At 44.9% G+C, this 13,656-nt stretch overlaps 1 protein-coding gene across 8 annotated transcripts in view; it reads left to right on the top strand.

Annotated features, from left to right (window-relative positions):
• The first annotated feature begins 8,087 nt into the window (after positions 1 to 8,087).
• Phf8 (PHD finger protein 8) overlaps positions 8,088 to 13,656 on the top strand; it is a 120,402-nt gene continuing 114,833 nt past the window's right edge. The window contains exons 1-2 of one of the 8 annotated variants that reach the window (XM_048335577.1): positions 8,088 to 8,208; positions 10,703 to 10,886. In XM_048335577.1, the coding sequence (XP_048191534.1) occupies positions 10,789 to 10,886 (98 nt within the window). In that variant the 5' untranslated portion in view covers positions 8,088 to 8,208; positions 10,703 to 10,788. The other 7 variants (XM_048335575.1, XM_048335583.1, XM_048335579.1 and 4 more) reach the window with 7 other exon arrangements.

Below are 13,656 nucleotides of genomic sequence, written 5' to 3'. Positions count from 1 at the left end.
TTTTTGGACAATGTTACTCCTTCCTTTGCTTTCTCCATTCCCTGTATTCAAAGCTTTTGCTGACACACTAAGAGAGCACACTTGAAATAATTTTATCTCCCTCTTTGTTCCCAGACTGGTTGCTCATACCTTTAGGTAACACCCAGGGCTTGATGTTGTTCAGCCTTGTTGTTAAATTTACCTCTCCTCCCTCACTACATTGTATACTCCTAAAAGGCATAATAAACAGTCTCTCTTATGTCTACAGACCCCACTCCAGTCCCCACCTGTACTAGTCTGAGTCTGTCCTTCACCATTTTAGGGATAGTATACTTCTGATTCCTTCCTTCCTTCCTTCCTTCCTTCCTTCTTCCCTCCTTCCCTCCCTCCCTCCCTCCCTTCCTTACTCTGTTTTGTGCCAGTCCTGGGTCTGAAACTCAGGAACTGGGCACTGTCCCTTAGCTTTGAGGCACAATCAAGCTTTTTTGGTAACTATTTTTTGTCAGTTGTGGGGCTTAAACTCAAGGCCTTGGTGCTGTCCTGAGCTCTTTTTGCTCAAGGCTAGCTCTCTACCACTTTGACCCACAGCTCCACTTCTGGTTATCTGGTGGTTTATTTATTTATTTATTTATTTTTTGCCAGTCCTGGGGCTTGGACTCAGGGTCTGAGCACTGTCCCTGGCTTCTTCCCACTCAAGGCTAGCACTCTGCCACTTGAGCCACAGCGCCACCCCTGGCCGCTTTCTATGTATGTGGTGCTGAGGAATCAAACCCAAAGCTTCATGTATAAGAGGCAAGCACTCTTGCCTCTAGGCCATCTTCCCAGCCCTATCTGGTGGTTTATTGGAGATAAGAGTCTCATAGACTTTCCTGCCCAGGCTGGCTTTGGATTACAATCCTCAGATCTCAGATCTCAGCCTGCTTAGTAGCTAGAATTACAGGTGGGAACCATCAGTGCTTCTCTCTTTTCTCTCTCTCTTCCTCTCTCATGCTATGTTGTGCTGTCTTTATCTCTCATGCTCTCTTTTTTTGTCAGTACTGGAGGTGGAATTCGGGGCCTCATGCTTGCTAGGCAAGTTCTCTAGTATTTATTTGAGCCATTCCCAAAGTCCTGCTTTTGACTTTTTCTATGTCCCTAGCTAGGTCTTCTTTGTTTTCTTTTGCCGATCCTGGGGCTTGAACTCAGGGCCTGGGTGCTGTCCCTGAGCTTCTTTGTGCTCAAGGCTAACACTCTACCACTTGAGCCACAGCGCCACTTCTAACTTTTTAAAACTAGTTTATTGGAGATAAGAGTCTTATGGACTTTCCTGACTGGGCTGGCTTTAAACTGAGATCCTCACATCTCAGCCTCCTGAGTAGCTAGGATTACAGGTGTGAGCCACCAGGACCCACCCCTAGCTAGGTCTTCTTGTTAGTCAAATCACAATTCAGAGATCTTCCTTGGTTACCCTGTCTAAATTTCTCTGTTCTCTCTCCAGATCATTGTTTGTTTTATACCTTGTCTTATTTACTGATAGCACTTAGTGCAATCAGAAATTGTCATATTTGATGGCAAATGAGGGAGAAATAGAAAGTATTATTCTGATTAAAATATCACATCTGCATGTGCCAAATACAACTAATTAACAACTAATATACAGTAAAAAAAAAAAGACCCCAAAATTTGTCTTATTTCACTGTTTATCTCCCTTGCTGGAACTTGATTCGTGGGAGAGCAGGAACCTTGTCTGTTTTATTAAATAAGCCAGGGGATGATGGCTCATGCCTGTAATCCTAGCTACTCAGGAAGCTGAGATATGAAAATTATGGTTCAAAGCCAGACCAGGCAGGAAAGTCTGTGAGACTCTTATATCCAGTTAATTACCAAAAAGGCAGAAGTTGAGGTGTGGCTTAAAGTGGTAGAGCATTAGCATTGAGCAACAATGCCCAGGGTCAGGGCCCAGGCCCTGAGTTCAAGCCCCATGGCTGACAACAAAAACGAAAGAAAACAAAACACTCAAACCTCAGTGTCTAGCATATAGTGGGTGATCAATAAATATGAATGACATTTTATTTGACTGATTCCTGGGGCAGAATGTCAACTTTATGAAAGTTGGGAATTTCTGGGATTCATCAATATCCTCAGCACAGTAGATGCTTAATAAAGGATTGTTGGGAACTGAGCATTGATGGCTCATGCTTGTATTCCTAGTTACTCAAGAGGATGAGTTTCAAAACCAGTCCAGGCAAGAAAGTCTGTAAAAGTCTTACCTTCAAATAACCAGCAAAAAGTTGAAAATGGAGCTGTGGCTCAAGTGTTAGAGTGCCAGCCTTGAGGGAAAAAACCAACTAAAATTACTGTAAGGTTCACCAGAAAGGAAACCTGCCCCATGATTCAGGCAGAGAAGTTTGTTGGTGGGAAAGCAAACTGCCAGCCCACACAAGATGGAGGCGTAGTGAGACACAGCGGAAGGAAGAAGGGAAGAAGGGAAAAAGGGAAAAAGAGCAAGAGAGAGTAAGAGAGAAAAGGATAGAGAGGTGGACTGTGTTGAGCTGGATTATATAGGAAAAGGTGAAAGATATGGCCAGGTGGATTGGATGTGATGTCAGAGAAGGGGGAGGTAACTACCTCCAGGTGTGCCAGTTACCTAGGTAACATAGCTACTGGGCACGTACTTAAACAGGTACGGGGCATCTGCATGGAGCCCTCTCCAGGGTGGACCTTACAATTACTAGGTCCTGAGTTCAAGCCCCACTACCAGTACCAAAAAGAAAAAAGAAAAAAAGAATTGTTGGGACGCAAGATGATCTGGAGTTTGAGGTTACTCTGTACTACATAGCAAGTCAAGGCAAGCCTGAGGTCCATGGCAAGGACCTGAATCCGAAACGGTTGGATTTCAGGACAGAACATTCTTGTCAGTTTATTACAATCCTAGATGTTAAAGTAAACCTTCCAATCTTAGAAAGAAAATCCTTGGGGAAATGGATTTGTAGTTCAAGTGGTAGAGCAGAGCTTTGAGAGAAAAAGCCACATAAGAGCACAAAGCCCTGAGCTCAAGCCCCAGTATAACACCAAAAATATTTAAGAAAATCTCTGGAACTGACCTGAAGATCAAGTTTTGAAGTCAGCCAGGGCAGGGAAGTCCATGAGACTCTTATCTCCAATTAACCACCAAAAAACCAGAAGTGGAGTTGTGGCTCAACTGCGAGAGCACTAGCCTTGAGCAAAAGAAATCCTTAGGGACAGCTCCCAAGCCCTGAGTTTAAGCCCCAGGACTGGCACTAAAAAAATAAAAATAAAAAAGGAAGTCATTATGAATGTTAAAAATAAGAAAATAAAATCTCTGGAGTTTTATATGGAACATTTTATACATTAAGGTCTTATAATGGTGCTGTGTCAATGTATGAAAAAGGTTTTGTATGGAGAGGTAGATTAAAAAGATTATTTTTGTGCCAGTAATAGGGCTTGAACTCAGGGCCTCGTGGTTTTACTTGTCCTCCCCCACTCCAGCTGGAGTTCTACCACTTGGGCCACACCTTCACGTCTGGGTTTTTATTGGTTAACTGAATATAGGAGAATCATGGATTAGCCTTCCTTGGCTAGCTTTGAACCTGGATCCTCAAATCTCAGCCTCTTGACTAGCTAGGATTATAGGTGTGAGCCAATGTCGCTCAGTAAATTTCCATTTCTGAGCAATAAAATGTAATATCCTCTTCACCTGTAACTTGAAATCAAAACTATTTGATTTTGTGGGGTCCTGAGGGCTCATGGCTATAATCCCAGCTACTCAGGAGGACTAACAGTTCTATTTCTTTTCTTTTCTTTTCTTTGTCCAAGAACCACACTTAAACTTGGTACCTAACACTTTGCTCATTGGCTAGTGTTCAAACTGAGCTATGTGTCCAGCCTCAGGACCACAGTTCTAAACCAGCCCAGGCAGACAAATCAGAGATTCTCTTATCACCAATTAGTCAGCAAAAATTTGGAGGTGGAGTCATGGCTCAAATGGTAAAGTTCAAGTCTATGAGAAGAAAATTTTGAGTAAGAGCTCAAGGTCCTGAATTCAAGCTGTGGTACTGGCTAGCACAGGCTCAAATTCATGCATGTGTGGACACACAACGCACACACATGCATGCATGCACACACACACACACACACACACACACACATACACATCAGGCTTTAATTTTTTATAATGTTTTTGTGCCAGTGCTGAGGCTTTAACTCAGGGACTGGGTGCTATCCCATAGCTTTTTCACTCAGCTGACCACAGCTCCACTTCTGTTTTTTTTTGGTTGTTAAATGGAGATAGAATCTCACAGAATTTCCTGCCTGGGCTGGCTTCAAACCATGATCCTCAGATCTCAGCCTCTTGAGTAGCTCAGATTACAGATACCAGCTACCAGCGTCCTGCATTAAAAAATAATTTAAAGAATGTAAAGGTAGGACACTATAAAATTTCTAGTTGGCCTCTTCAGATCCAGTGATTTAAATGTAACCAATTTGATGGGATTTTATAGCTAAAATTCTATTATGTATAGGATTGTTAATTAATTTATAATTTGTAATAAATATACTTGCTAGCATTAAATATTACTTGATTTAAAAAAGAAGCATCAGGGCTAGTCATGGTGGTCCACCCCTCTAATCCCAGCAGTCTAGAGGCAGAAGCAAGTGGATCAAGTTCAAGGCCAGTTCAGCTATGCAATAAGTCCTTTCCTCAGAAATCCCCTGGGGGGAAAATATTGTGCTAGTGAATGTACACAACTTACCATTTTCCAATTTAAACTTATTCTATTCTTTCCCACCAAACTTGCTTTTCTGCCTCTGTATACTGGCTCAGTCATCAGCCACTATGACACCCAACCTAGAAATAAACTCATTTCTTTCCCTTATTCACCCAATGTTTTCAATTATTCCACAAATGCTGCCTATTCAGCTTCTAAAATATCCAAATTACCTGATGATTTTCTATCCCTCATGCAACTATCCTGGTTCCATTTATACATTTTTTCCAGATTAGTGAAATAGCATCCTCTCTCCTGTCTCCCTGTGAAACAAAAAAAAGCTTAAGCTGCAGGGCTCGTCACATGCAATGTGGTTATGTGGTTGTATATTTTAAAATTTTGCAAAATATATTTAAATCTGTTGATTAAAACTGCTGTCCTTGGGTCTGGGGATATAGCCTAGTGGCAAGAGTGCCTGCCTCGGATACACGAGGCCCTAGGTTCGATTCCCCAGCACCACATATACAGAAAACGGCCAGAAGCGGCGCTGTGGCTCAAGTGGCAGAGTGCTAGCCTTGAGCGGGAAGAAGCCAGGGACAGTGCTCAGGCCCCGAGTCCAAGGCCCAGGACTGGCCAAAAAAAAAAAACAAAAAAAACCCCAAAAAAACTGCTGTCCTTTTCCACTGAGAGCCTGGTCACTTTTCCCTTCCATTATGTGATATCCATGCTGCCTCAGACATTTTTCCATCCATTTAATAAGAAGCTGATCAGAGGGGGATGCATTTAGCTTGGGTTTCATGGGATATTTTTATGTAGTTTGTATTATTTCTAGTATAGGTCATAGTTATCATCCAGTGGCTTCTAAAAATATCTTATCACCCATCTTTGGACCTAATCTTGTACTCATAAGTCTATATTCTTTTCTGCATTTCCACCCCCCCCCACACACACTTGGGCCTGTACTCAGAGGTTGGGTATCCTGTAGCTTTTTCATTCAAGGCTAGTGCTCTACCACTTCAGACAGCTCCATTTCAAGCTTTTTGCTGGATAACTGAAGGTAAGACTCTCACAGACCTTTTTCTGCCTAGGCTGGCTTTGAACCATGATCCTCATATCTCAGCCTCCTGAGTAGCTAGGATTATAGGCATGAGGCACCAGTTCCTGGCTATATTCTTTTCTTATAGAAGTCCTCCAGTCCCACAGTCCCAGAGTATTGTGTAAACATCAGTAAAAGTCAGAGACATTTACTCCTACTCAAAAATCTTCAGTGGTTTCTTATTCCTTACAAAATTAAATATGGACTAAAAAAAAAAGAAAAAAAAGAAATAACCAACCCTTTAAGGGGTTGGAGGTGTGGCTTAGTGGATAGAGAGCTAGCCAATGAGCAAATGTACCAATTTCGAGTTCCAATCTCAGACCTAAAAAAAAAAAGAAAAGAAAAAGATAACATATAAACTTAAAAAAAATATTTTTGCAAATACCTATCATCTTTTGCAGTCTTGCACTCCTATCACCTTTGTTCTTGCTCTTTGTTCCAACAAGATTCAACTTGGTTTAGTAATTATTGCTTCACATGCCTCCAAGCTTCTGTTTTTTAGGGCTTCTGGCACGTCAGGCAAAAGGCTCTACTGCTTAAGTCACATCACCCCCAGCCCAATCCTCAATGGACTTTTATTTTATTGTTGAATTTTTGACTATCAGGAAGTATGAACTGCCAGACACTTAAGCCACATCCTCAGCCTCCTTGGAAGCATTTGTACAATTGATTCTTTAGTATACAAACTGTGCTTGCTTTTATATATCCTCCATGTCTCCCTGAAATCTTCCTTAGGATAAAAAAGAACTGCTTCAGAGGCTCTCTCACATTTTTTTTTCTTTCTTTACTTCCTCCTCACACCCCCCCCCCCCCCCCGCTTTTATGATAAGAGTATTGCTATGTAGCTCAGGCTGGCCTCAAACTTGTGATCCTTCTTCCTCAATCTCCTGAATCTCTCCTTTTCCTCCCACTCTCCCCTGCTAGAACTCAGGATCTGGGCTCTTTAGCTTTTTCCAACCAAGGCTAATTGTTACTGGTCTACTGTCCTGACTGGTAATTTTGTACTGTAGCCCTTTTCATCTTTCTGTGCCTAGCCACTGATCCAACCACCTCCACTGGTTAGGAAATGGGTGCCTACATCCACATGTTTAGACATTCCTTCCTTCCTTTCTTCCCTCCCTCCCTTTCTTTCATCTGTCTCCCTTTCTTCCCTCCCTCCCTTTCTTTCATCTGTCTCTCTTTCCCTGTCCTTTCTTCCTTTTTTTTTTCTTTGCTGGTACTGGGCTTGGGTGCTGTCCTTGAGCTCCTATGTGCTTAATTAAGGGTAGCACTCTACCACTTGAGCCACAGTGCTACTTCTGGACTTTTCTGATTAGTTTATTGGAGAGAAGAGTCTCACGATTTTCTTGCCTAGGCTTGTTTTCAGCCAGCTCCTCAGATCTCAGCGGCCTGAGTAATTAGGATTATAGACATGAGCCACCAGCTCCCTGCTTCTATTTCTCCTTCTTTTCTCCCTCCTTCCTCCCCTCCTCCTCTTTCCCCCTCTCCTGTTGCCTCTTTCCCCCTCTCCCCTTATCTCTTTCCTGTCTTTCCTTCTCCCTCTTCCACCTCTCTCTCTTTTTTTTTGCCAGTCCTGGAGCTTGAACTGAGCACCTGGGCACTGTCCCTGCGCTTCTCTTGCTCTACTGCTTGAGCCACAGCACCACTTCTGGCTTTTTCTGTTTATGTGGTGCTGAGGAATCAAACCCAAGTCTTATTGCATGATAGGCAAGCACTCTACCAAATAAGCCACATTCCCAGGCCCCCTTTTCATCTCTTTTGTGCTAATGCTGGGTTTGTATTCAGGACTTGGGCCCTGTCCCTGAGATTTTTTGCTCAAGGTTAGTGCTCTACCACTTGAGCCACAGTTCCATTTTCGGCTTTTTTGGTATTTAGGCTGTAAAATGGGCTGGGTTCAAACCGAAAGCCTCAGACCTCAGTCTGTAGCTAGGATTATAGGTGCGAGCCACTCGCATCTGGCTCCTTTATCCTTTTCAGTCAAGGTTGGCAATCTACCACTTGACCTACAGCTCCACTTCCAGCTTTTCGGTGGCTAATAGGATATAAAGAGCCTTTCGGACTTTCCTCCTGGCCCCAGCAAAACTTCCTTTACAAGTCTGTGTGTGTGTGTGCCGATACCAGGGACTGAACTCAGGCCTTTGAACTCTCACTTGGGTTTTTTCCACTCAAGGCTGTTCTACCACTTAAGCCACGCCCCTTTCGGCTCGCATTTTCTAAAATGGTAGGACCCTTTTAAGAAAGTGATACAATGTTATCTAAAGACTGGAAAAACTTCTAGAGTGTTGGAGGAAAACAGTGCCATTTTCAAACCCATGAGCTTCATTCCACTTCTCTTGCCCCACGCTGAAGTCAGATACAAATCTTGGGAGGCAGTATGTGAAGACCCTTGAACTCGTGTTTGCACAGGACTGAATTGACATGTTCAGGGTAAGTAAAGGGTGTTGTGAGAGGTTAGCTGTTCTATAGGAGGAACCCGCGGCAGTCCCCGGAGGGGGGTGGGTGTAGTATGGGGTGCAAGGTTCAACTCCGCTGTGCTGAACTCAGCAGCTTTTTAAAACCTGTGTCCTCCATTGGGGATAATCAGTTTCCCTCATTGCATGAAGGAGTAAAGACTCAGGGACCTTTGAAAAGAGCTTTGCTGCGGAAGGGGCTTAATGAAGGCGAGCAAGCTGGCCTTAGTGAGTATTCTGCCTCTATCAGGCTGAAGCCCGCCCTAGTGGCCACGCTTTAATTTTGCAGTCACACCGTTTACCTCCTCTCACGGGAGGTGGAGGTTTAGGAGGGGTGCAATGGTGGGTGCAAGGAGTGGTGTTGTGTGCCCTGTGTGCGCGCGTGTGTCTGTGTAAGGGGGGGCTAACTCCTTGTTTACCCGGAGGTGGGGGAGGGGCTGGAGGTGGAGGAAGAAGGGGAGGGAAAAAAGCTGGGAAGTTTCTGGACCCACTCAAAATGGAGCCCAGCCCCCGCCTCGCCTAAGATGGCGGCGCCCCCGCCTCTCCGCTCAAGATCTTCCGCGGTGATTGGATGCCTTGAAGAGAGGAGCGGGTCCAAAGGTTGCTAGGCCCCACCCCTTCCCGAGGTATTGCACCGCCCACTGCTGGCGTCACGCGGGAGCCAGCATCTGGCATTTGTTACCCGCCTCCACCACGCTCACCTCGTCTGCCCGGTCCTCATAAGATGGCGGTTAGCTCGTCTCTCTGAGGTAGCGCTGCCACTCTCAATATGGTACCTGTTTATCCCTTATTTCTCCTCCCCTCTCTGGCTGAACTTCCTCATTATTTTGAATAAACTTTATTGACTACTCCGAATTGCCTACCACCGCCGGCGGGCTTTTCTTGGCGACTTTTTTTGGGACGTCTTTTTTTTTTTTTTTTTTTTTTTTAATCTGGCGGCTGGTTCATATCATTCCTCCTTGGTTTGCTCGTGGCTATCTCTTGCCTGGCCCATCCAACGACGACGCTTGTTCGTTCTCTGGGGCAGCCCCTGGACTAGGCCTGGGCTGTGGTTGTTCTAGTAGGCCCAACGGGCGGACTGTGGGAAGTGCTGTGGAGAAAGCCTCCCAGAAGCCCCGTGAGGCAGCGAACACGGCGCGACCCCGCAGTGTCTCTCAGGAAAGGCGAGCAAGGTTCGCAGCTTTTTAGTGACATTCCCAGAATTCGGCGCGCGCCGCCGCTGGGGCCGGAACTGCCGGGCAAGCAGAGCCTCTGCGGAGCGACGCGCTGGGAGGCGACGCGCTGCCCCGGAGCCAGCCCAGCCGCCGGCGAGTGTCTGGAGCCGAGCTCCTCGGGCGTGAAGAGACCTCTACAGCCTTTGGGTAATGAAGAGGTCTTTCTAGGGGTCGAGACCGAGGACATTTCTGGGCAGGTTTGCAGCGCGCCAAGGTTTCTGTCAGTTGGGGAGGCGTAATGAGATTTTCGTTAAAGTTTTTTTTTAAGGGTTGTAAAGGAGAATAGTCATGTCAGATTGGGGGGGGCGGTCTAAGATGATATCGCTGCCGGTTTTGGGGTGTGGGGGGTACCTTGGTCAGTTTGAGAGAAACTGCCTGCCATTTCTGAGCTGTGGAAAAAAAATATATATTTTTTAGTTTTCAGAGTGTGAGGAAATTCTCGACAGGTAGGGCGGAAGGGGGAGCTTGAGGAAGCCCCCTTTTTACGTATAAGGGGTACTAGGAGAACCCTGTCAGCTTTGAAATAAAGGATGAAATTGTGGGTTCTTTGCGAGTGTGTGGGGCGGGGCGCGGCGGGGGGGGGGGCGGCACGGACGAGACTCCTGACTGGCTAGGGAAGGAGTGCTATCGGGAGTGACGGAGAGGACCATTTAAACTCTCCCGACGCCTCAACTGTGATTTGAGTTGGTCGCCTCGGTCTTGTCTGCCTCGCTGCTGCAGGTTTTGAGGTAATTTTCACGGAACCTAAGCAACATTCGGGTGTTCGGTGGCTCCGACTTTTTTTTTTTTTGGCGCGCAGGGTGATGGTGGTTGTTTCTAAGACGCCTCCTCCCCCCCCCCCGCCCCCGCGTGCGCTCGCGCCTCGTTTTTTTAAGCTTTGCTCGGCGTCATAATAAACAGAGCCAGGAGCCGGGGGAGGCAAGAGACTAGCGTTAGAGAGGGTTCACGGTGGGATTAAAACTGCTTCCTGAAAGGTGTCTAATATTTTTACAAACCCAGGAGAGTTGTCACCGTCTCCTCGGGCCCCATGGGGGTACAGGCGGGGGCACCTCATAGACTGAGCCCAACCTTCTTTGCGAATTTCTAAAAAAATGTGCAAATAATTCGTAAGGCTTGGGTACACCTTCCTGGGGTTGCCCACTATATAGCGTCACCGCAGAGGGAACGCCTTATTTCAGCACTGTGGGTTGGTTAGGGCACGGGACGAGATGGGAATATGAACCTTTTCACTCCGTAAAAAGTGTTGTTTGTATCCAGCTTTAGAGGGACAACGCTTGCTGCATCTAGCTGCACTTGACATCGTAAACCTGGCTTACCGCAGAAAACTCCTGGACCCGCTGAAGATGGCCTCAGTGCCTGTGTATTGCATCTGTCGGCTGCCTTATGATGTGACCCGCTTCATGATAGAGTGTGACACATGCCAGGACTGGTTTCATGGCAGGTAAGGCTAGGCTGGGAACAGAGTGCACTGACCAGCTATATTCCCTTTCTTCTTTACTCATTTCTGTTTTAGATTCCTGCTCAGAAACACCCTCCTCCCCAACTCAATTCCAACCTAACTACCAGACTAGATATCTCCCTTGTGCCTTTATAGACCAGCGCTTATCTGACCTTGGCTTCTCTGGTTTCTTCTTTTTCACTTTTCCCTTACATATTTCTTCCTTGTATTTTTTTGAAAAAAAGTATATATATGTATTTATATGCATATATATATGTGTATATCATGTCATTTCAGATCAGTATACAGAGAAAACTTGTTTTCTAACAGTTGAGTTGTCTCAAACTCTGATTCTAAGGAAGACAGTACTACATTTTTTGAGATATGTGTCCTATGAGTGTGGTTTGCTTTGCTACTTGCTATCAGAATGGCCTTGGGCAAGTTGCTTTGCCTCTCTGAGCCTTATTGTCTTCAGGTATAAGATAAACCAAATTCCTCCTTTCTGACTGTAAAGCACTTTGCAGGCATTCAACAGATGAAGGCCGAGATAGGATAGCATGTTATTTCTACACTATCTGTAGAACCATGCAACTAAACTGAATTTAGCAGAAATAATATTGGGTAAAACAGCAGGAGTGAAACCACTAATGACTTTTTTCCAGTTTAACCAAATGTACTCATAAGCACCTGTCACCCGGGATTCTGGAGAGTTTACTATATGGAGTCAAAATTTTATCTCATTATTAGGACTTAAATTACATCTCTATCTTCATAGAGAGACAATGATGAGGGGGATTTGTACATTAGGATACAATAAAACAGTGTACGGTACCCTCTTCCAGTTTGATTTTAGAATTTTCAGTTGTCATTGGTCTTCCTGAGGAACCCTGCCTGTTCTGTGCAGAATCAAGCTAAAGGTGCCAGCACTGCCAAAATCCTCAGGAGACCAGCCTGGGACTGGGAATGTGGTTTAGCAGCAGAGTGCTTGCCTAGCATGCATGAAGCTTTGGGTTTGATTCTTCAGCACCACATAAACTGAAAAAGCCAGAAGTAGCACTGTGTCTCAAGGGGTAGAATGCTAGTTTTGAGCAAAAGGAAGCCACGCCCTGAGTCCAAGCTCCTGGACTGGCAAAAAAAAGCCAGCCTGGGTTATATAGACCCTGTCCTAGAAAACAAAGAACTGAAGGCATAGCTCAAGTGGTATTGCCTCAATAGTGAGCAACAGTGAGAGGCCTTGAGATCAAGCCTTGGTACCAGCATAAAAAAAACAGTAACAGTTTTTGCTGACCACTGGTGGCTCATGCCACCTAGCTACTCAGGAGGCTGAGATCAGAGGTTGGTAGGTCTAAGCAAGTCCATGCAGAAAAGTCCAAGAGATGCTACTTCCAATTAACCATAAAAAAGCTGGACTGGAGGCATGGCTCAAGTGGTAGAGTGAGTACCAGTCATACGTGAGTAAAGCTGAGAAAGAATGAAAACACATGGTACCTGCAAAAAAACAAATATTTTGTCCTGAGAAGGAACTTCCCCCATATAGGACATCAAATTTATATTTAACTGGTTTTTATTAAATATTTATTGTGTGCCAGATGACTTTTATTTGGTGCCTGATACGATTTAAGAGGGGACTTCTCCAGCCTAAAGAGTGAGGTCTTTTTCTTTGTCCTGAGGATTAAGATGTTTTTTAGAATTCCTAGTGCTGATCAAGTCATGCCTCAGCTTAAAATTTTTCAGTGGCCAAGCATTCCTGTGGCCTATACCTTCAGTCCTAGCTATTCAGGAGTTTGAGATTTGAAGCCAGACTAGGCAGACACAAATCTGAAAATAACCAGCGAAAAAGTCAGAACTGGAGTCTTGGCTCAAGTGGTAGAGCATCAGCCTTGAGTGAAAAAGCAAACCAAAAGCACAAGTTGGCCTTGATCAAGTCTTAGTACCAGCACACAAAACACTTTACTTTCAGTAGTTCCCTTACAAGCTGAAATTCAAACCTCATGTGATATACTTGTCACTTTTTTTTCTTTTTTTTTTTTTGTTGTTGGTCATGGATGGGGCTTGAACTCTGGGTGTTATCTTTGAGCTCTTCAGCTCAAGACTAGCACTCTACCCCTTGAGCCACAGTGCCACTTCCAGTTTTCTGGTGGTTAATTGGAGTTAAGAGTCTTATGGACTTTCCCGCTCCCTTTGGCTTTGAACTGTGATCCTCAGATCTCAGCCTCTGGAGTAGCTAGGCGGGAGCCACCAGTGCCCGGAGCCTTGATACATTCATTTATTTTTTTTAGTATTTATTTATTTGTTTATTTATTTATTTATTTTGCCAGTCCTGGGGCTTGGAGTCGGGGCCTCAGCACTGTCCCTGGCTTCTTTTTGCTCAAGGCTAGCACTCTGCCACTTGAGCCACAGCGCCACTTTTGGCCGTTTTCTGTATATGTGGTGCTGAGGAATTGGACCCAGGGCTTCATGTATGGGAGGCAAGCACTCTTGCCACTAGGCCATATTCCCAGCCCTATACTTGTCACTTGTTCTCAATTTTTTTCTTTCCTTTTTTTATTTTGTCCAAGACTGATGCTTTCACTTACTGGCTAGTGTCCAACCAATTGAACCATGCCTCCAATCCCAGAATGTTGGTTCTCTCTTTTCTTCATTTCATTTCTTTTCCTTTTCCTTCTTTCTTATCAGAGACTGGGATTCAAACTGGATACCTGGTGCTTTCACTCATTGGTTAGTGCTCTACCAGCTAACCCATGCCGCCAACCCCTCACTTTTTGTGTTTGTT

Source organism: Perognathus longimembris, chromosome 28 (genome assembly GCF_023159225.1).
Source record: "Perognathus longimembris pacificus isolate PPM17 chromosome 28, ASM2315922v1, whole genome shotgun sequence".
NCBI classification, from domain to species: Eukaryota; Metazoa; Chordata; class Mammalia; order Rodentia; family Heteromyidae; genus Perognathus; species Perognathus longimembris.
The sequence above is the reverse complement of the archived record's forward strand: the minus strand, read 5'-3'. Positions and strand labels throughout refer to the sequence as shown.